This window comes from Pelophylax lessonae (genome assembly GCF_965119305.1).
Source record: "Pelophylax lessonae genome assembly, chromosome: 2".
Lineage (NCBI taxonomy): Eukaryota > Metazoa > Chordata > Amphibia > Anura > Ranidae > Pelophylax > Pelophylax lessonae.
The window spans coordinates 132,766,649-132,788,917 of NC_138769.1; the positions used below are offsets into that span (position 1 = coordinate 132,766,649).

A 22,269-nucleotide genomic window follows, 5' to 3' on the forward strand; every position below is an offset into this window, starting at 1 on the left:
AGACACCTGTCAGCTGCCATGTGAAAAACAATCCACGGAACACTTTTTAGAGGGGTGTTAAGGGCTGCCACAAATGTAAACAAGCCCTTAGTTATAGCACCTTATACTTAAAGGGTTACTCCACTAAAAATAACAAATAAAAAAAATATAATATAGCGTATACAAGTGCGACTCAAGTCATATTGTAATTGAATGTTATTAAAAATGACCTTTGCTTTTCAATCTGCAGTGCTGACATTTTCTGTAAAATGCAATGCAATATGGCTACCTGGAGCTGTTCTGTACACAGAATGTGTACAGATCCCCCTCAGAAACATTATTGTGTGATTGGCTCACTGATTTTCCCAGAAGTCTGCACTAAGATGCAAATCAGATTTTCGGCATTCCCTGCAACAGAAATGTCATTTTTGGCGAGATACTCCCAATAGGAAATCACATCTAAAAAGGGATGCAGACCCTACAATTTTACTCATTAGAGCCCTGCAGGTGCAGTAGCTGGTTGGTAATTAAGAAACCATTCCCATTAGATTAACTTTCCACATGGACACAGACAAACACACAAGGATTACTCCAGAATAACAAAAGGTAGGAATCTGCAACAACATTTGTTAAAATCCTTGTAATGCACATAGAGGGAATGTTTTTTTTCCTCAACAAAAGTGGAGTTTTTGCTTGAAATTGTCTGCTGCACTGCTCAAGTTTCTTTAGAAACTGCAGTTATCTTTTAAGAAAACACAAAGCAAACAAGTTTGCTTTTTGCCTTATGAAAATAGTGAAATGAAGTATGCAGTCTAGGGATTGTTTGAACCTTCAGGAAAGGAAATACACTAGATTTATAAATCATCCCCCTTCCCATGTTCCTAATAAACTGATTCAGTGCTGTCCCAAAGGGATGACCTGTTTACAGGAGTAACAGAATAGAGTTCAGGATACACAGACTATCCAGCATAGACCTGTGGCTGTAGTGGAGGGGGAAGACGGTCATCCTCTACATTTTCGGAATCAATGGATGCCAAGGCTTGAGTGCTAGATTTTATGTTCAGTGGGTATTTCTCCACAATGTCCTGCACTTCACGAGTTACGTCCTCTGTCCAGTCAATCAGATCCTTTTCTAACTTCTTGGCCTCTGTTACAATGCGCTCCTGTCTCTCAGACAGCTGCGAGAGCAAATCAAGGTTCCTGTGCATCTGTTTCACTCCTGGACATGTGTCTGCATCCCAGATGTCAGAATCATGCTTTTTTGGAGAAGCTTGGCCAGACATGTACCTGTTGAACTCTTCCTCACTTAGGTTCAACGACTGGGCATCCAGCTTCTCAATGAACGCTATTGCACAGCACTAAAAGGAGACATAAAAAATAATTAAAGCAATTTTTTTTTTTTTCATAACAAACTATAAAAAAAAAACATTTTGGTCATACGGATTTACCATACAAATGCAGATATCGTACACTGACAATTTGTTGTGCAGTTTTAAATTCAAAGTCAAATTTGCAAACAACCTCCCAAGTCTCTGGAGTACCATCAATGTATGTGTTGGTAGAGCGGAAACTCAAAGACTACTTGTTTTGTTCTATATCAGGGTTATTTCCTTAACCACTTAAGCCCCAGGCCTATTTCCGACACTTTTTGTTTACAAGTTAAAATCAGTATTTTTTCCTAGAAACCGACTTCGAACCCCCATATATATATATTTTTAGCAAATACTCTGGAGAATAAAATGGCGGTAATTGCAATATTTTTTGTCACGCGGTATTTGCGCAGCGGTCTTTAAAAACGCCATTTTTTTGGAAAAATTACGAAAAATCACATTTCACTGCATTTAAAAAAACTAAACAGAAAAGTTAGCCATTTTTTTTTTGTATATTGTGAAAGATGATGTCACGCCTAGTATATAGATACCCAACATGTTACGGTTTAAAATTGCGCACACCCGTGGAATGGCGACAAACTACGGTCAATAGTAATCTCAATAGGCGACCCTGTAACATTTTTTAATGGTTACCAGTTTAGAGTTAGAGTGTAGCTCTTTTTTTTAAAGAGCTCACGCTCAGGCAATCGCGGCGATACCTCACATGTGTGGTTTGAAAAGTGATATTTGCGGCTCGACTTCCGTATACGTTTTCTTTTGTGCGCGAGCTAACGGTGATGGGGGCGGCTACATTTTTTTTTTCCTATTTATTTTATTTTTTTAACTTTATCACAGGTTTTTTAAAAAAAGAAAAATCTGATCACTTTTATTGCTGTCACAAGCAATGTAAACATCCCTTGTGACACCAATATGCAGTGACAGGTACTCTTTATGGAGGGATCGAGGGTCTAAAAGACCCTAGACCCCTCCACTACACTTCCATGTATTCAAAACGCCGAAAACGGCATTTTTGAATACACTCGTTTTTCAAATCTGCCGCCTTTTGCAGCAGAGTAACCCGGACGCCGCCTCCGGGTTACGTCATCGGAGACCAGATCAAAGCAGCTTCCGGCTTTGATAGGGACTCCATCCAGCCGGTGGACGTGCCGGCTGGTTTCTCTGGTCCCCCGGTGGGACGGGAGACCCGGGCAAAGCCGCGGAAGGCGACGGGAGGGGGGACGTCCCGAGCCGCATCGGTCATTACCGACGGAAAGCCGACCGCCGGCTCTAAACCACGGTACCAGGATAAGCTAGAGGCATCACCCCGGTATAACACCGCAAAGTTTGCCGACGTACCCCTACATCACTTTGCGGTAAGTTGTTAAAATGTACTAATTCAGACAAATTGTAAGTAAATCGGTGGTCACAAAACCTGATGCAGACCACCCACGGAACCATAAAGAGCGGTACAAAGCAAAAAGCTCCTGTATTTGCTGGTTCGAGCCAACTGGTTAGTGAGACAACTTGGAGTTGCCAACTACACCAAGAAAAAACCCTTTTAAAAGCGTAACTACTTAAGTATTTATTAGAAGTTATTTTTTTACTAAGGGGTCTAATGAAAAAACGAAATTGTACGTTTCAACTATTTACATTAAAAAGAGAAATGTTGACTTTGACCTGTATATTCCTTAATTTTGGAGTACAGTATAGGACACAGGCTGAGTATTTATACATCATGGGTTACACGCCTGTACCTTCAGGTGATGGACTCCAGCAAAGCTTTGAGAGGACACATTCCCTGGCCACCTGCCCTATAAACCTAACCCACCACCTCATGAGTCCTCAGTTTTGAAGCAAGCAATGCAGAGTTAACCAATGAATGGAAGGGAGAATGTCCTGTACTATACTACAAAAACCGGAGTTAGATTTACTGGTAACTCTATTTCCACGAGTTTTCTAGGACAGCTGATAAGATGTAGAGCTCTTTCCATTTGAAAAGCACACACTTTACCCCTCAGAGAATAAAAGGAGGTCCTCCAGGCCCTTGCTTCACTCAGCCCAAGAACCAAAGGACGGACCTACAAAAAACATAATCACCAAAAAAAGGAAGGAATCCCACTGTTCTGGAAGACTCTTGAAAACAGTTACCAGTAAATCTAACTCTGGTTTTCCCCATGTCATCTAGGACAGCCCATGAGGTGATAAGCAAGAACTTACCAGCCTTGGGTGGGACTACCAGCCTAGAGGACCTTACAGCAGAACACCTGCTCCTGATGGCTGTCAGGGTGCCAGGAAACCAGACCACACGAAGATTCAAGTAAAATAAAGCAGTTTATCATAGCAACAATAATAAACGCACAGCAAGAGAGAGGAGCAAAATCAGGAACAGCCAGGGTAAAGTCCAGAAGCGGGTAGTCATCCAAGCCGGCATTTAGTCCGGAAGTGGGTGATCATCCAAGCTTTGGTCGAGTCCAGATGCAGGTAGACATCCTATGCGGAGATGTAAGCCGATGCGGGATCGAGAGCCAGGAAAGTGGTCAGCCAAGCCAGGTCACGCACAGAAGAAAACGGAGAACAGAGACTGCTAGTAGTGAAGCACCTGGGAGCACAAACTCAAGGGCAAGGACTGCAAGTCATCAGGCGATATAAATAGTTAGGTGTGCAGCATCATCACTGAGCGACGCCCAGGCAGCAGGCAAGTGATGATGCAAACAGAGTTTAAAAGACAGCAGTCTGCACATGTCCAAGATGGCTGCCAACAGGAAGGCAAGGTAAGACCTTTAGTACCCTCTCCTTAACAACCCCTCCTCCGAGGAGCAAAAAATGGTTTCTGAGGAAAGTGAGCATGGAAAGCAGGGAGAGTGGCGGGAGCATGAACATCAGTGGAGGGAACCCGGTAGCAATGAACATCAGTGGAGGGAACCCAGGGGCATGAACATCAGTGGAGGGAACCCGGGAGCATGAACATCAGTGGAGGGAACCCGGGAGCATGAACATCAGTGGAGGGAACCCGGGAGCATGAACATCAGTGGAGGGAACCCGGGAGCATGAACATCAGTGGAGGGAACCCGGGAGCATGAACATCAGTGGAGGGAAACCGAGAGCATGAACATCAGTGGAGTGACCCCAGGAGCACTCTTCAGGATCATAACCCTTCCAGTGCTTTAGGTATTGAACCTGACCTCGGAACAGACGAGAATTCAAGATGCTGCTAACCTCATACTCCTCTTGATTACCCACAGGTATGGGAGGAGGGCGAGGAAGTGAAGAAGTATAGCGATTGCAAACCAGTGGCTTCAGGAGTGACGCGTGAAAGACACTGGAGATACGCATGCCAGGAGAAAGATCAAGGGCATAGGCCACTGGGTTAACCTTATGGAGAATACAAAAAGGCTCAACAAAATGGGGTGCTAGTTTAGGAGTGGGCACCCTGAGGTTGAGATTATGGGTCAACAACCACACCCTCTCTCCGACCTAGTATGAGGGAGCAGATAAATGTCTGTTCTGCCTGTGCAGAGACCCGTAAGGTCTCTTGAATCTGCACCCAAGAGGAATGGAGGACAAGAAGATGATCCTCCACAGCCGTAATGTCCTGTGACGAGAACGACTCCGGGAACACAGCAGGTTGGAACTCATAATTGGCCATGAATGGAGACATTCCGGAAGACGAGTTGATGGCAGAGTTCCTGGTAAACTCTGCCCAGGGTAGCAGATCAACCCAATTGTCCTGATGGTCAGAGATATAGCAGCGGAGAAATTGCTCCAGAGCTTGGTTGGAATGCTCAGTGGCACCATTGGACTGCAGATGGTAGGCTGAGGAGGAGGAGAGTCGAATACCCAACTGGGAGCAAAAGGCACATCAGAACCTGGAGACAAACTGGCTCTCACGGTCTGAGACAATCTCCTTAGGCAATGCGTGTAAGCCGAAAACCTCCCTGACAAACACCGAGGCAAGATCCTGAGTGGTAGGCAGCTGCTTAAACGGAACACAGTAGCACATTTTGGAGAACCAATCGACAACCATGAGGATAACCGTGTAAACTCGAGATGCAGGAAGTTTCACAATTAAATCCATGGCCAGGTAAGACCAGGGATGCTCCCCATTGGGAATTGGATGCAGTAGGCCCAAAGGAAGGTTCAGCGGAGATTTGTTCTGGGCACAGACCGAACAAGCAGCCACATACGCAGCAACATCACTGCAGAGAGATGGCCACCAGAACGGACGGGAAATAGCTCAGGATGTCTGGCAGTCTTGGAATTGTGGTACGTTCGCAACAATCCAATGCAGAAACACCTCAGGTACAAAACATTTGCCAGCAGGTCTCTCTATGGGGGCATCAGGTTGGGCAGCCAAGAGCTGTTCCCCAAGAGGAGATGTTAAGTTGGTACGGATGGCAGTCAGAATATGATCCGAAGGTATGACCGGTGTCAGCACGGAGTCGTCCCTGGACAACTCAGAATACTGGCGAGACACGACATCAGCCTTAACATTATTGGAGACTGGCAAATAGGAGACCACATAGGTAAAACAAGACAAGAATAAGGCCCACCTGGCCTGAAAGAGTGTGAGCCTCTTGGCCTCTGAGAGACATGTCAGATTATTATGATTGGTGAGAATGAGAACTGGAACCACGGAACCTTTGAGCAAGTGTCTCCACTCCTTTAGTGTCAGGATAATGGCCAAGAGATCTCTGTCTCCAATCTCATAGTTGCATTCAGCTTGAGACAGTTTCTTGCAGTAGAACCAACAAGGAAGTAAGGGTCCATCAGGTGTCCAAAGCTGAGACAGGAGGGCGCCTACTCCCATCTCAGACGCATTCCACCTCTGGGACAAAAGGGAAAACCAGGATTAGGATGAGACAGAATGGGAGCCGAATTGAAAGTCGACTTGAGGGCCTTGAAAGCTTGGATGGCAGCAGGCATCCCCATTGTGGGAATCACTCAGATCTGGGATAGGTTTGGCCAAAGAGGAAAAGTTCCTGATAAATTTCCGATAGTAGTTGGCAAACTCAAGGAAACGGAGACAACTAGGGCGAGGCCATTGCAGAACAGCCGAAAACCTTCCGAGGATCTATGGAGAACCATTCAGCAGAAATGATGCAGCCCAAGAAGGTAACCTGAGACAGGTCGAATCTACTTTTCTCAGGCTTACAGAAAAGCCCATTCGCACGTAACCGTTGCAGCACCCGACTGACATCCAGGTAGTGTGATTCAATGGAGTCTGAGTAAATCAAGATGTTGTCCAAATAGGCTACCATGCACTGCTGCAACATATCGCGAAATACATCATTGATGAACTCCTGGAAGACAGTGGGGGCATTGCACAAGCCAAAGGGCATCACTAGATATTCATAATAACCAGTTCTGGTATTAAACACAGTCTTCCCCTTATCGCCCTCCTTGATCCTTTTGAGGTTTTACGCGGCCTTTAGGTCAAGCTTGGTAAAGACTGTTGCTCCCGTGAGGCGGTCAAACAATTCAGTAATCAACAGAATCGAGTATACATTCTTGACCGTGATGCGATTGAGGCCCCTATAATCAATGCAAGGTCTCAACTCACCCCCTTTCTTTATGAAGAAAAAACAGCACCCGCTGGAGAAGTGGACTTGCGAATGTGCCCCTGGGCAAGCGCATCTGCAACGTACTCCTCCATCGCCTTATTCTAAGCAACCAAGAGAGGATACACCTTGCCACAAGGGGGAATGGCACCAGGTTGTAAGTTTATGGCACAAACGTATGGACGATGAGGAGCAAGAGTACCAGCGTGCACCTTGTCAAATACATCTTGATACTCATAATATTCAGTAGGCAACACTGAATCCGAGGAGGTACAAAGTACCTTAACAGGTCCATGGATACAAACAGTGCCACACTGTGGAGCCCAAGAGAGGATCTCAACCGACTACAAATCAAAGGTTGGATTGTGTTTCTGAAGCCAAGGGTACCCCAAAACAACAGAGTAGTGTGGGGACAATATAACCTGAAAACAGATTGACTCCCTGCGAACAGCCCTTATGTCAACCGGAAAAGTCTTGTGGGTAACCTGCGCTGGTTGCAGGGGTCTGCCATCAATTGCCTCGATGACTAGTGAGAAACTAAGGCAAAGCATATTGCACACATAATTAACAATGATGGGAGGATGGTTACAGAGGACACTGAAAAAGCAACCGTGCTGAATGCTTTTTTCTCGTCAGTCTTTACACAGGAAAAGGAGGGGTACACTGACCATGACTGTATGGTTAGTAGTAATACACAGGACTTGCCACTATGGTTAAAAAAGGTGAAATCAGGGAAAGGCTGGATAAAACTTAACACAAACAAATCACCAGGACCGGATGGCGTACATCCGAGAGTACTCAAGGAACTCAGTAAAGTTATATCGAGACCACTGTTCCTGATCTTTGCTGACAGTATTAGGACAGGAGATATACCAGGGGATTGGAAGAAAGCTAACGTGATTCCAATATTCAAAAAGGGCCAGAGGCATATCCCAGGAAATTATAGGCCTGTCAGTTTTGACATCAGTAGTATGTAAACTTCTAGAGGGAATGATAAGGGACTATATCGTAGAGTTTGCTAAAGACAACAACATCAGCAGCAGTAATCAGCACGGGTTTACAAATGGGCGTTCTTGTCAAACCAATCTCCTAACATTCTACGAGGAGGTGAGCTGTGAGCTAGATAGGGGGAGACCAGTGGATGTGGTGTACTTGGATTTCGCTAAGGCGTTTGATACAGTTCCCCACAAGCGCTTAATTTATAAAATAAGGTCTGCAGGTATCGATAGCAGGGTTTGCTCTTGGATACGGAACTGGCTTAAAAGGCGTGTCCAAAGGGTAGTAATAAACAGCGCATACTCAGACTGGTCTGAGGTGGTAAGCGGGGTCCCCCAAGGCTCAGTCTTGGGACCAACCTTGTTCAATTTATTCATAAACAACATTGAGGTCGGGATCAGTAGTTCGATATCAGTTTTTGCAGATGACACAAAATTGGGCAGGGCAATAACTTCACAACATGAAGCAGATATCCTACAGAATGACCTGGACAAAATTACAGAGTGGGCAACGACATGGCAAATGAGGTTTAACGTGGAGAAGTGTAAGGTTTTGCACTTGGGGACTAAAAACATAAAAACACAATACACGTTAGGAGGGGAGCCCTTGGGGGAATCAAAAATGGAGAAGGATCTGGGAGTCTTGGTTGATGATAGATTAGGAAACAGCATGCAATGTCAAGCGGCAGCTGCCAAAGCCAGCAGAACATTAGCATGCATAAAGAAAGGGATGCATTCCAGAGATAAGACTATAATCCTTCCACTTTATAAAACTCTGGTCCGACCGCATCTGGAGTATTCCATCCAGTTCTGGTCGCCAGTCCTCAGGAGGGATGTGTTGGAGCTGGAGAGAGTCCAGAGAAGGGCAAATAAACTAATTAGGGGATTGGAGGACCTTGACTATGAAGAGCGTCTACAATCGCTCGATTTATTCTCCCTGGAGAAGAGACGTCTGAGGGGGGACATGATCGCAATTTATAAATATCTTAATGGGGATCCCAGCTTAGAAAAAAAGCTGTTCATTCGAAGGGATTGCATGAGGACTCGAGGGCATACAATGCGATTAGAGGAGAAGCGTTTTAACCTCAGGCAACGCGGGGGGTTCTTTACGGTTAGGGCAACAAAATTGTGGAATTCTCTACCACAAGAGGTGGTTTCTGCGGGTAGTATGGTGGCTTTCAAAAGACTCTTAGACTTACATCTCAAGGAACAGAACATTGAGGGGTATGTGAGATGATTACAGCCACACACACCTACACAGGTTGAACTAGATGGACTATTGTCTTTATTCAACCTCACCTACTATGTAACTATGTAACCCTCCCCTCCTCCTAAAGGCCCGCTCACCCTTGGAAAGGCGAGTGAACCCCAGCTGCATGGGTTCACAGCCAGACACACCATCCCCAGAAGGCTTGGGATGTGAGGGAGGAATGGGTGGGAAAGCAAACCTAGGAGCCAATCTGGTAGGAGGCATCCGCAGGCGCTCCTTAAATGATGGTCTCTCCCTGAGCCTGGCATCGATCAAAATCAGGAAAGAAATAAGAGACTCAAATTCGTTAGGGAGAACCTTGGCTGCAATTTCATCCTTTAATGCATCGGAGAGACCATGAGAGAAGACAGCCACCAGAGCCTCATTATTCCAGCCCACCTCTGCTGCCAGGGTTCGAAATTCAATGGTATACTCGGTAACGGTTCGCATACCCTGTTCAATGGACAAGAGCAGCTTAGCAACAGAGGCAGATCGGACGGGCACATAGAATACCCCACAGATGGAGGCAACAAAACTTAAGTATCACAGGATTATCATTCTCCCATAAGGGATTTGCCCAGGGCAAGGCCTTGTCCGCGAGCAACGAGATTAGGAAGCCCACCTCGGACCTGTCAGAGGGAAACGCCTGAGGAACCATGTCAAAATAAAATGCTCACTTGGTTAAAGAAGCCACGACACTGACTTGGTTCACCCCCATAGCGCTAGGTGAGGGGGCTGAACCAGTCATCCTTCTAGTATCAGCGACTCCAGCTGCAGGAGCGGCAAGAGGTGCAGCAGCAGGAGGAACCACCGGCCTAGCAGCACCAGGAACAAGGTGTGCTATGCGTTCAAGCAATGTCTGCAACGCCTGAGCGAACTGACCCAAAGGGTGATCTTGTTGACTGAGCCTGAAAACCAGCATGGGGAGCATTGGTGCACCTGCATTATCCGGATTCATGGCCCTTGTGTATTGTCAGGGTGCCAGGAAACCAGACCACTCAAAGATGCAAGTAAAATAATGCAGCTTATTATAGCAACAATAAACGCACAGCAAGAGAGAGGAGCGAAATCAGGAACAGCCGGGGTAAAGTCCAGGAAGTGGGTAGTCATCCAAGCCAGGATCAAGTCCGGAAGTGGGTAGTCATCCAAGCCGGGATCAAGTCCGGAAGGGGGTAGTCATCCAAGCCGGGATCAAGTCCGGAAGGGGGTAGTCATCCAAGCCGGGATCAAGTCCGGAAGGGGGTAGTCATCCAAGCCGGGATCAAGTCCGGAAGGGGGTAGTCATCCAAGCCGGGATCAAGTCCGGAAGGGGGTAGTCATCCAAGCCGGGATCAAGTCCGGAAGGGGGTAGTCATCCAAGCCGGGATCAAGTCCGGAAGGGGGTAGTCATCCAAGCCGGGATCAAGTCCGGAAGGGGGTAGTCATCCAAGCCGGGATCAAGTCCGGAAGGGGGTAGTCATCCAAGCCGGGATCAAGTCCGGAAGGGGGTAGTCATCCAAGCCGGGATCAAGTCCGGAAGGGGGTAGTCATCCAAGCCGGGATCAAGTCCGGAAGGGGGTAGTCATCCAAGCCGGGATCAAGTCCGGAAGGGGGTAGTCATCCAAGCCGGGATCAAGTCCGGAAGGGGGTAGTCATCCAAGCCGGGATCAAGTCCGGAAGGGGGTAGTCATCCAAGCCGGGATCAAGTCCGGAAGTGGGTAGTCATCCAAGCCGGGATCAAGTCCGGAAGTGGGTAGTCATCCAAGCCGGGATCAAGTCCGGAAGTGGGTAGTCATCCAAGCCGGGGTCGAGTCCAGCCTCAGGTAGTCAGCCGATGCCAGGTTGTCTGTGGATGCGGGGACGTAAGCCGGTGCAGGATCAAGAGCCAGGAAAGTCATCAGCCAAGCTAGGTCAAGCACAGAAGAACACGGAGAACAGAAGACTGCTAGCAGTGATGCACCTTGGAGCACAAACACAAGGGCAAGGACTGCAAGTCATCAGGTGATATAAATAGTCAGGTGTGCAACATCATCACTGAGCGATGCCCAGGCAGCAGGCAAGTGATAATGCAAACAGAGTTTATAAAAGACAGCAGTCTGCACATGTCCAAGATGGCTGCCAACAGGAAGGCAAGGTAAGACCTTGACAGTGGCTCAAGAGGTCCAACCAGTAACGCTTGATGACGGTCGAAAAGCTAGACCACACACCGGCCATACATATCTGTTCATAGCCTTCGATGCTTGAGCATTCTTATGGTTTCCAGCAAAAAGAATAAATATGGCATCCGACTTTCTAAATTGTTTAGTTACATCAAGGTAAAACAAAAGGCATCTCCTGATTTCCAGTAAACTGAAATGCATTCATCTTTCCCCCATTGGAGAAGCACAAAAAGTGGGCAAGACAATGTTTTGAGATCTATGAAACAATGAAGCCACTATAGGAAGAAAACCTGGGTTGGTTTTGAGGATTATTCAGTCTTTGAAAACAGTCAGAAAATGCTCCCTAATTGACAGAGCCTGCAGTCCACTTATTCTTTGGGCTGAGGTAATTTCAACCAGAAAATCTGCTTTTAAGGTCGGAAGCTTAGAGACCTCCTCTAAGGCAGCCTTTTTCAACCAGGGCAAAATGCCTAAAAATTTACCAAAAATTGTATACAAGTCAGCAGGTGGTTCAAGCCTGCTTTTAGTTACACAAAGCCACGGGTTTTCATTATGCACCATTACGACTTTCTAGACACTGGCGTCCTTACAACCAATGGCTTCATCAGTAAATAAGAAGGATGTCTGTTGACTCCAGAGCATCCTTGTTTGACCCTCCTCTGTCTCTCTCCCTTAGCACTGGGGTGACATTAGCTGACTGATGGAAAGAAATTAAGGGAGAACAGAAACATTGGAATACTTAGTCAGAAGCAGTTTGCAAAAGTGTATTTGCTTTGTAAGAATAAATCACCTCTAACATTGGGTGCCCTACGTGTGGATGTCGTCGCATTGTGTAAAGCTTTTAGAATAGTTTTTAACATTTTAGAATGGGGTGCCTCGAGACTGTCCATAATTTTAAAGGGTGCCTTTTGATTGTCTATTATTCTAAAGGGTGCCTTGGCTGAAAAAAGGTTGAGATCTAGGGGGTTGAAAGGGCTCAATATAATAGCCTGCAAGACTAATGAAAGATCCTATGTAGAACATGATTTGATTGACACAGGTTTCATGCTTGACACTACTTGAACCACTTCTGGACCGGAAGGATTTGCCGCCTTAATGACCAGGCCCTTTTTTACGATTTGGCACTATGTTACTTTGACAATTGCCCGGTCGTGCGACACTGTACCCTAATAAAACCAATGTCCTGTTTTTCCCCACAAATCGCTTTCTTTTGGTGGTATTTGATCACCTGTGCGATTTTTATTTTTTGAGCTGTAAACAAAAAAAAAAGAGAGACGATTCTGAAAAAAAAAAAAAAATTTTTGCTATATAAAACATTCCCAAAAAAAAAATTTCAAAATCTATTTTTTTTTCATCCTTTTAGGCCAATTTGTATTCTATTACCTATTTTTGGTAAAAAAATCCCAATAAGCGTATTTTGATTGGTTTGCGCAAAAGTTATCGCGTCTACAAATTAGGGGAAAGATTTATGTCATTTTTATTTATTTTTTTTACTAGTAATGGCAGCGATCTGCGATTTTTTGCGGGACTGCGACATTGCGGCGGACAGAACGCACCCCTGACATTTTTGCGGGGACCAGTGATATTACTACAGTAATAAGTGCTAAAAATATGCACTGTTACTGTAATTATGACACTGGCAGGGAGGGGGTTAACCCTATGGGTGATCAAAGGGTTAAGTGTGAGCCTAGGGGAGTGTTTTCTAACTGTATGGGGGACTTGTGAAATGAGCACAGAGACCTGTGATCCTATAAAGGAAGATCACAGGCGCTCTGTGATTATATCAGAGAGAACAACAGTCTGCTGTGCTTCTCTCTCAGCGAGGAGCGATCGCCAGTGCAGCTGGTCCCGTGGATCGGAATCCCGCTGCCCCCACCCACCCAAGAAGCGCTCCTGCGAATAGGGACCTAGGAGTGCAATCACACTGCCATGTTATTTCTGGGACCGGATGAGAAGCATTGAGATGTGGAAGCGCCACCCGATATCCCCAGTATTTGTTTGATCCAATGCCTGTTTTTTTCCTGCTAAATGTAAGTGTATCTACCTTATTTCAATAAATATTGCCTGTACGTACTTCACTATATTGGCCATTCCTTTACTTTACACTGCTGAGGAACGTGGGTCTGGCTAAGGATTTTGAAGTTATATATTATACTGGCGATTGCAAGGTGGATCCTCCAGGAGGGCTCTAATCTACTCTGGAATATTGGCTTTTGATGAATATCATTCTGCTTACACTGACCCCCTATAACTAAGGGGTCGGTGATTTCTGGTAAGCCTTTTCACACATTGGGTGTCCATGTGGTGAAGGGATTGAAGATCTGATGCATTTTAGCATCAAGTTTGACAAATTAACACTGCGAGTTGCATACATTAAAAACATAGCCCTGTTTTTAAAGCAATGGTCAGTGATACAGGGTGATTCCTGCCTTACCTCTGCACAATGGTGGACTGTAAATAAAGTCCAGGCTTTACCGTTAATAGTGGGCATACCCCCAAAGGGTGTACAAGAACTAGATTCCATAATGACACAGTCCTGGACCTGTATAGCACCCTGCGGCTGGCTCTACATACTGCACCAAGTACAAAGGTGAGTGAGTGCCCAAGCAGGATCCAGTGCTCACAGCAACATTACTGGCTGCCCCCACATCACTGGGTCTGCTACACAGCCCCCAAGGTTTTACTAAGGATGTGCCAATCTGGATACACTGTTTCTACAGTATATTGGAATTAAAAGACAGTGAGGGCTTGATTGACGAATCCAAAGATTAAAAAAAAAAAAAAAAAAGAAAATTAATAAACTAGTTAAGCGAACGGTAATTATCTCAGTAAAGAATAAACGGCCCAACACCTTCAGACACTAGCACAAAACGGGGGACTCGCATAGTTGGGTAGATTTATAGGGAAGGCACCCGGGGGGGGGGGGGGGGGGGTGTGCTCAAAAGCTTTGCCACCGTCCAACCACTTGAAGGTACACACCTATAACCCATGATGTATGATAATTCTGCCTGTGTCCTGTACTGTACGATTAAGATAATGGGATTTTTGACTTACCGTAAAATCCATTTCTCTGATGCTCCTGAGCTTTGTCCCTCAATGATCTTCTTAACCATTGGGTTATACTGCCCCCTACAGGAGTAGGACAATAGGCAGAAAAAAAGTCTGACTACTTCTATGGGCAGTCCCAGGGGGTATACTCCCTCTTCCTGCTATCAGTTTCTCAGTTTTGATACAAGCAGTGTCAGAAGAATTACAACTCCACAGAGGGGTGGGTGCTGTGTCTGTCAATGAACATCAGAGAGCAAAAACCAAAAGAAAGCATCCGCAGATGCCAACACATCCACTTTGTAGAACTTTGTGAAAGTGTGCACCGATGACCAGGTGGCCGCCTTGCAAACCTGCACCAATGGACACCTGATGACGGAAGGCCCAGGAGGCACTGAGCACCCGAGTAGAGTGCTCCTTTGAAAGGGAAAGGAGGAATCTGGCCCTTGATGGAATAGGCTTGAATCACCGTTTGTCTGATCCATCTGGAAATTGTCGCAGAGGAAACGGACAACCCTTTCCGAGGCCCATCTGGAAGCACAAATAGTGATTCTGATTTCCTAAAAGACTTTGTATCTACCAGGTACATCCTAAATCGCCCAAATCAAATCCAAGGCATGCAAAGCAATTTCCTTCAGATGTTTCGGCCTGGGACACAGGGAAGGCAACACAATGTCTTCATTCAAATGAAAATCAGAGATGACCTCTGGAAGGAATGACAGACAGGGACGAAGAACGACCTTATTTCTGTGAACCACCAAGTAAGATGAACGACAGGATAATGCCACCAATTACGACACTCTGCGAGAAGAGGTGATAGCCACCAAGAAGGCCACCTTCTGGGACAGCGTAAGCAGGGGAATCGCCTGAAGATTCTCAAAAGGAGGCTTCTGGAGGACTGAGCGCACTAAATTGAGGTCCCAAGGCGGCAACGGAGACCGCACTGAAGGGGCCGACTGCCCAACTCCCTAAAGAAAGGTAAGCACCAGGGAGTATGTGGCCAAGGGCCGTTGAAAGAAGACCGCTATGGCTGACACCTGACCCTTGATAGTACTCAAGGCCAGTTTCTGCTCAACCCCCCGTTGAAGGAAGGTCAAGATCCGAGCCACCAAGAAACAGTGAAGATGAACCCTAAGAGACTAACCACGCAAGGTACGACTTCCACGTACGATGGCAGATCTTCCCAGAAGTATATTTCCTAGCTTTTAACAGCGTTGGAATCACAGACTCAGACAAACTTCTATCCATCAGCACCTGGTATTCAACAGCCAAGCCGTCAAAGCCAGAGACTGTAAAGCAGGTTGGAGGATTGGGCCTTGGGACAGCAGATCCTCCCTGAGAGGAAGTTTCCAAGGAACGTCGGTGACCAGCCGCACCAGATGGGCTTACCAAGCCTAGCGAGGCCAGTCCGGAGCCCCTAAGATAACCAGAATCCTTTTTGCCTTGATCCTGGGTAGAAGTCTTGGCAGAAGCTGGAGAGGAGGGAAAGCGTAAATCAGATGACTGACCCCACGGGGCAACCAACGTATCTGTGGCATCCGCCAGAGGATCCCGTGACCAAGCCACAAACCTCTGCATCTTTCTGTTGAGCCGAGGCGCCAACAGATGCACCTCAGGGATTCCCCACCGGAGACACAACTGATGAAACACCTCCGAATGAAGGAACCACTCCCATTGGTCCAACGCCTGCCGAATGAGGTAATCCACCTGCCAGTTTTCCACCCTGGGAATGTGTATGGCAGAGAGGGCTGGAATGAACCGTTCTGCCCACCTTAGAATGCCAGCTACCTTCAGAGCCACCAGGACACTTCTTATGTCAATCACCAGGGGGGCACAAGTAACAGCCGTGGCATTGTCTGATTGAATGCGCACTGGGCATCCCTGAAGACAATCCATACAATGGTCTTGGCACAGTCTGATCACTTGGAGTTCCAAGACATTGATCGGTAGTCCAGACTCTCCAGTGTTCTGAAAATTCTGCTCAGGGGTTCTGGACATCTCTCCAGTCGGACAGGCTGGCATCCATGGTGACCACTGTCCAATACAATGAGAGGAAGGATTTGCCCAGCCGAAGCGCCGGAGAACGAAGCCACCATATCAGGGACTCCCTCATTCCCCGGCTTAGCCGGATCTGATTGTCCAGAGAATGCGGAGTCTTGTCCTGTTTGGCAAGAATCTCCCCTTTGCAGGGACCTCATATGGAATTGTGCAAATGGAACTGCCTCAAGGTAGACACAATCAGGACCAGCACCCGCATGCAAGTTCAGAGGGATGACCATCTGCTGGACAGCAGGAGACGAATTGCAGCCTGCAATTTATGGAGTTTGTCCGAAGGAAGGAGCACTCTGGCTAAGGCTGGCAGAGTTCAGAGTCAGACCCAGATAGTCCAGCTTGGTGGATAGAACCAGAGCAGACTTCTGAAAATGAAGAATCCAGCCAAACCCCCCCAGAGTTCGTATGGTGATTTCTGGGGTTTCTACCAGAGCAGTAGGAGACTCCGCTCGCAGTAAGAGACTCCGCTCGCAGTAGCGCGATCCCCCGTTGGCGTAACAATGTCAGCATCGGGGCTAACACTTTTGTGAAGACCCGAGGAGCAAAGGCGAGACGAAAGGGTAACACCACAAACTGATAATGCTCCTCTCCCACGGCAAAGCCGAAGAAGTGCTGGTCAGCGACTTGAGGTCCAGGACGATGAGACAGATAAGGCAGAGGGTGCTTTTTGCTAGCCCGTCGCCCAAAAGCCTGGGACACAAAGGACTCTAGGACCGCTGTCAGTGCATCGATAGATGGTTGGGACCCGGAGGGCCCCGCAGCCTCAGAATGGGGATCAGGTGGGGAGATGTGCTCCAAAGACTCCATGAGTCACCAGGGGGACCCCACAAAAAGTGTAACAATTCAAATGGACAACCCTCATCGGTTGCCAGGCACAAAGCACCAAGCGATCCTCAGCAGAGAGGGAGAGGATCCCACCAGACTCACCACCCAACAGAAACAGGCACCTGCAGCCATCAGGATAATCTGCACTCCTTACGCGGCGATCAGGAAGTGAAAAGATCCAGGAATCAGCACCAGTGGATGAGGAGGGGCTCCCACTGCCGAAATGGCCACCCACAGGCCTTCACTGTCATGGCTGTCGCTATTTTCAATGGCAAACCACCACATAATGGCCGCCGGACTACACAAACATGGCCACCATGCATTGAGCACACAGGCTACAAGACAATGGCGGCCCGTGCTGCACCACGAGGCTCCCAGGAGGGATCCTTAGACCACAAAGACAGGCCCAGGTAGGACGGGGGGCCCTGGTAGGAGCCCCCACCAGGTACAACCCTTCCCCAGCACTGCCGATTGTCCAAGCGCCGGCAGCACCCCCCCCTGCCTCATTGCCAGCATAGTACCTGCCCCCACCCCAGGAGGTTGACCAGACCACCCACACAACCCCAGCATAAGTGGAGAGGGGGGTAGGATGGGGCAACAGATAACGGGGGTGCCTGACGGGAAGGAGGGGAACCCAGGTGTCCTAGCGTGCAGCGTCAACCCCAAAACCCTCCAGGGGTGAAGGGGGGGGGGGCAGCTACTCACCATACCAGGAACCAGGTGGGCACCATTTCAGAGAAAACCTCCTCTCCATCGAAATGGGGGCCTGTCAGCCAAGAGGAACGCTGCGACTCGGGCCGAGACCCGGTCGTATGCGACCTCGCAAGGCGTCATGACCGACCCAGCGCGGAGCTGAAATCTGCGCATGCTCGCTGGCCAGACTGTGGTGACCACTGGATCTAGATTATCCAGCCCGTCGCCCAGTCTGGCAGATTGTAGATATCACAGGAAAAAACCAGAAGGAAAATTTCTATCTAAGAAGACTAGGACCAGGCCAGAACCAGAGATCCCAGCAAGGAACTAGGTCTGAGTACCTATAGCAGAGAGAGGGAGTATACCCCCTGGGACTGAACATAGGCGTAGCCAGACTTTTTTTCTGCCCAGTGTCCTACTCCTGTAGGGGGGTAGTATAACCCAATGGTTAAGAAGATCAGGAGCGGTGTTCGTCAATGAACGAAAGAGAAAGGCTGTTTTCTCCACTAGGTCTTTTCTTGAATGGGAAGGCCTGCTTCATTATAGCCATCTTCAGTGCTCTAATGAGGAAAGCTGCAGTGTCTGTATTCCTTTAGAGGTATTTAACTTTTAGGAATCTCACTAAAATTTATAATCCTATTGTACAGGATGCTAAAACGTTATCTTGTATGTTAGAGTAGACATCGGAGAAAAGCTGCACGCCAATCACAGAAGCAGAAAATAATATTTCTGGGGTTGTTCTGTACTTTCATGGATTACAGAATGCCTCCAGGTCACCAAATTGCATGCACATTATTGACAGTTTAAAAAAAATTACAGCAGCTTCAGTATGTTAGATTTTTAAATCAACATTAAATTACAAAATTTAAATGAAAATATAAAGTGCAGCGCTCCTCAAGAGTCATTGTCTTGGGGAGTGTTGCATTATTTATTTTTATTAATATTCATTTTAAAGGTGTTATGAAATCACTTCTCTGTGACAGCCTACTACTCACGGTATAGTGAAGTTGGACTGTGCGGATTGGCATTTTGGATTACATTACAAAAATGGCCTTTATGGAAATTTTATATGTTCTAATTTTTTTTTTTTTTTAAACAAAAGTGGAATTCCCCTCTATTGTGCATGGAAGGCATATCTTAAAACAAAATCATGTGAACACAGCATATGAGGCCATCAGAAAGACAGACCACTATACTATTTACCAGATTTGTGAAATAGTATCCATCTTCCCCAGTCATCAGCCGACTAGGATTGCAGAATCTAGTGATATACTGAATATTTGACTGTAGACGTGGTGGGTTCGCCTTAAGCACAATGTAGATTAAAGTAGGGAGGAAGTCATCAGCAGAAGCAGGTTCATTCTTTGTGGTTCTAATTGCATTAAAGATTTGTTTACTGCACCCAGTAATGCAAGCAAGCTTGTCCCGGGGAATCCGCTTTGAATCCATTTCTATGATATCTGCAGGCAATTAAAAAAAGCAATTCCTAATTATAGTTTCCCAAATGCAACATAAAAATAAAAAAAACACTGTATCAACTGGTATAACAATGTCAGGACTCCTACCATATTTTCAGTTATAAAGAATACATAAAATAATAAAGTAAAGTCAGCGCCTTACAAACATAGAACAGCAGCTAGCAAACAGTGTGAATATACAAACACCAAAATAACATATAAAATAAGGTTGCGGCGCTAAAAATGGTGATAAAGGTGACAAATAATCCAAAAATGTAAAATATTGTATGTGGCAATTATGTCACAAACATATGAAATAAGCTGCAGCGTTAAGTTACAGCGTTTAAACAAACAGTGATTTAAAGTGACAGAATAATAATAATTCAGTTCATAGGAAGCGTTTTAATGCGAAACGGCCGTAGAGCAGTGCTACATGACAAGAGGTCCATAGCCACCAGTTCTGTTGTGAGTCTGGTGGCTTTTCATGTAAGTGCTTTTCAGATGTTTGCACTATTTGGATCCTTATCAGACCTGATATTACACTAAAACGCAGTAGCTGTCTTAATAAGGCAGCATATCAGTCTGGTGAGTGTGCATTCCTACTTTTGGTGAAGGATCACTGGTGGAGGAGTGTTTATTTAGATATACCGGCACTGAATATCATCAGCACAATTGTGGATTTATTTCTTCTTATGGACTGAATTATCACTTTAAATCACAGTTTGTTTAAACGCTGTAACTTAACGCTGCAACTTATTTCATATGTTTGTGACATAATTGCCACATACAATATTTTACATTTTTGGATTATTTGTCACCATTTTTAGCGCTGCAACCTTATTTTATATATAAAGAATACACAATACCAAAGGTCTCTCTATGATTCATCAATTCCACAATGCTAGCATCTTCTAAAACAGTTTGAGTCTTCTGGTAAACTGCTAATGGTGTTGTTGTCATCTTTACACATCCAAGGCCCTCGGCTATATAAATACACATCTCCTTTTGCATCATCATTCACTTTTAGTAGACTTGTCATTTAAGAATTCTACCCAACTGCCGCCTGCAAAGTGATATGTTAAATACTAACCTCTTTCCCCATTACCATGGTTTTCACTTTGTGGACTTGTCCAGTGTCGCACAGCCTTTCAACCAAAAACATTTCTGTTGGCTTCTCTTGACGCGTGTCGCTGACCCATTTATTTGTTTGGGTAAGCCATATTTCTGCCATCCTGCAGCTCAGTCACCTTTGTAACCTAACCCTAAGACAGTTTAAAAATATTCATTTCAATACTAACCTGTTATAGCTTTTACAACCATATCTGACACTTCAGGAATGTCTTCATTGACTGGAACACACAGCATCTGAAGAGTGACCCAATGTAAGGCCCTGAGGAAAAGAGCACGAAAGCATAAATTTAAAGTACGGTACACTGGCACTCAGTTTTGCTTCCTGGCAGGTTGTTAATACATTATTTCCATGAACCACCAAGTGGGAAGCCCATGGAAAGACTTGCTTTACAGTACATATCTTACCAGGGTAGAATAGGGCAGGCTATTTATCAATGAGTTGTTAAACAAAATTTACAGTGGATTTGGTTATATTTTATTATATAAAAAGTTACAGTAAAAAGTTTTATTTTTTGCCATGTATACATATAAAGCTCACATTTACTCACAGGCATGAGTAGGTCATCTCACTCTGAATAGGCAAGTAGGTAGGACCTTTATGTCCCTTTCACAAGGATGGACCAATATTGTCCACCTGTCAGTATTTTTAGGCGGACCTGATCAGACCCTCCCTTTCCCTGTATGGAGCACCAGATAAAAACGGACATGTCTGTTTACACCCGCTGACATCCGATCCTATCCAGTAAAAACAGACGGATAGGGGACCTGTTCCCCATCCGTCTGGCGGACCAGATGACAGTCGGATGTAAACAGACAGGCGGTCCATTTCCAGCCGACCACCCACAGAGGAAAGCGGGTTGTTTCCGTGTATGCTCTGCATAAGCTGAGAGGACACAGACCTGTCATCTGCCTGCTCAGGAGGGATCAGCGAACAGATACTCTGCTGGGCAAGCAGATCTGCTGGCGGAATTCGCACATCTGAAAGAGCCCTTACTTTCCAGCAGTAGCAAGAACCAAGGCATTTTCAAGATATGTCTATTTGTGTGTGTGTGTATATATATATATATATATATATATATATATATATATATATACACACACACACACACACCACATACACACAGTGCTTTGCGAAAGTATTCGGCCCCCTTGAACTTTGTGACCTTTTGCCACATTTCAGGTTTCAAACAAAGATATAAAACTGTAATTTTTGTGAAGAATCAACAAGTGGGACACAATCATGAAGTGGAACGAAATTTATTGGATATTTCAAACTTTTTTAACAAATAAAAAACTGAAAAATTGGGCATGCAAAATTATTCAGCCCCCTTAAGTTAATACTTTGTAGTGCCACCTTTTGCTGCGATTAGCCATCAGTCTTCTCCTTGTATGAGCTGAAAGTTTAGAGGGACGTCCAGGTCTTTGTAGATTTGCAGTGGTCTGATACTCCTTCCATTTCAATATTATCGCTTGCACAGTGCTCCTTGGGATGTTTAAAGCTTGGGAAATCTTTTTGTATCCAAATCCGGCTTTAAACTTCTCCACAACAGTATCTCGGACCTGCCTGGTGTGTTCCTTGTTCTTCATGATGCTCTCTGCGCTTTAAACGGACCTCTGAGACTATCACAGTGCAGGTGCATTTATACGGAGACTTGATTACACACAGGTGGATTCTATTTATCATCATTAGTCATTTAGGTCAACATTGGATCATTTAGAGATCCTCACTGAACTTCTGGAGAGAGTTTGCTGCACTGAAAGTAAAGGGGCTGAATAA

The 22,269-nt window shown here is 45.8% G+C and overlaps 1 protein-coding gene across 3 annotated transcripts in view; it reads right to left on the reverse strand.

The window, feature by feature from the left end:
• Window positions 1-671: 671 nt before the first annotated feature.
• RABGEF1 (RAB guanine nucleotide exchange factor 1) overlaps window positions 672-22,269 on the reverse strand; it is a 90,257-nt gene continuing 68,659 nt past the window's right edge. For all 3 annotated transcript variants that reach the window (XM_082244958.1, XM_082244956.1, XM_082244957.1), the window contains 3 exons: window positions 20,660-20,751; window positions 19,108-19,364; window positions 672-1,337 (listed from right to left, as the gene is read on the reverse strand). In XM_082244958.1, the coding sequence (XP_082101084.1) occupies window positions 939-1,337; window positions 19,108-19,364; window positions 20,660-20,751 (748 nt within the window). In that variant the 3' untranslated portion in view covers window positions 672-938. The remainder of the gene's footprint in view (window positions 1,338-19,107; window positions 19,365-20,659; window positions 20,752-22,269) is intronic.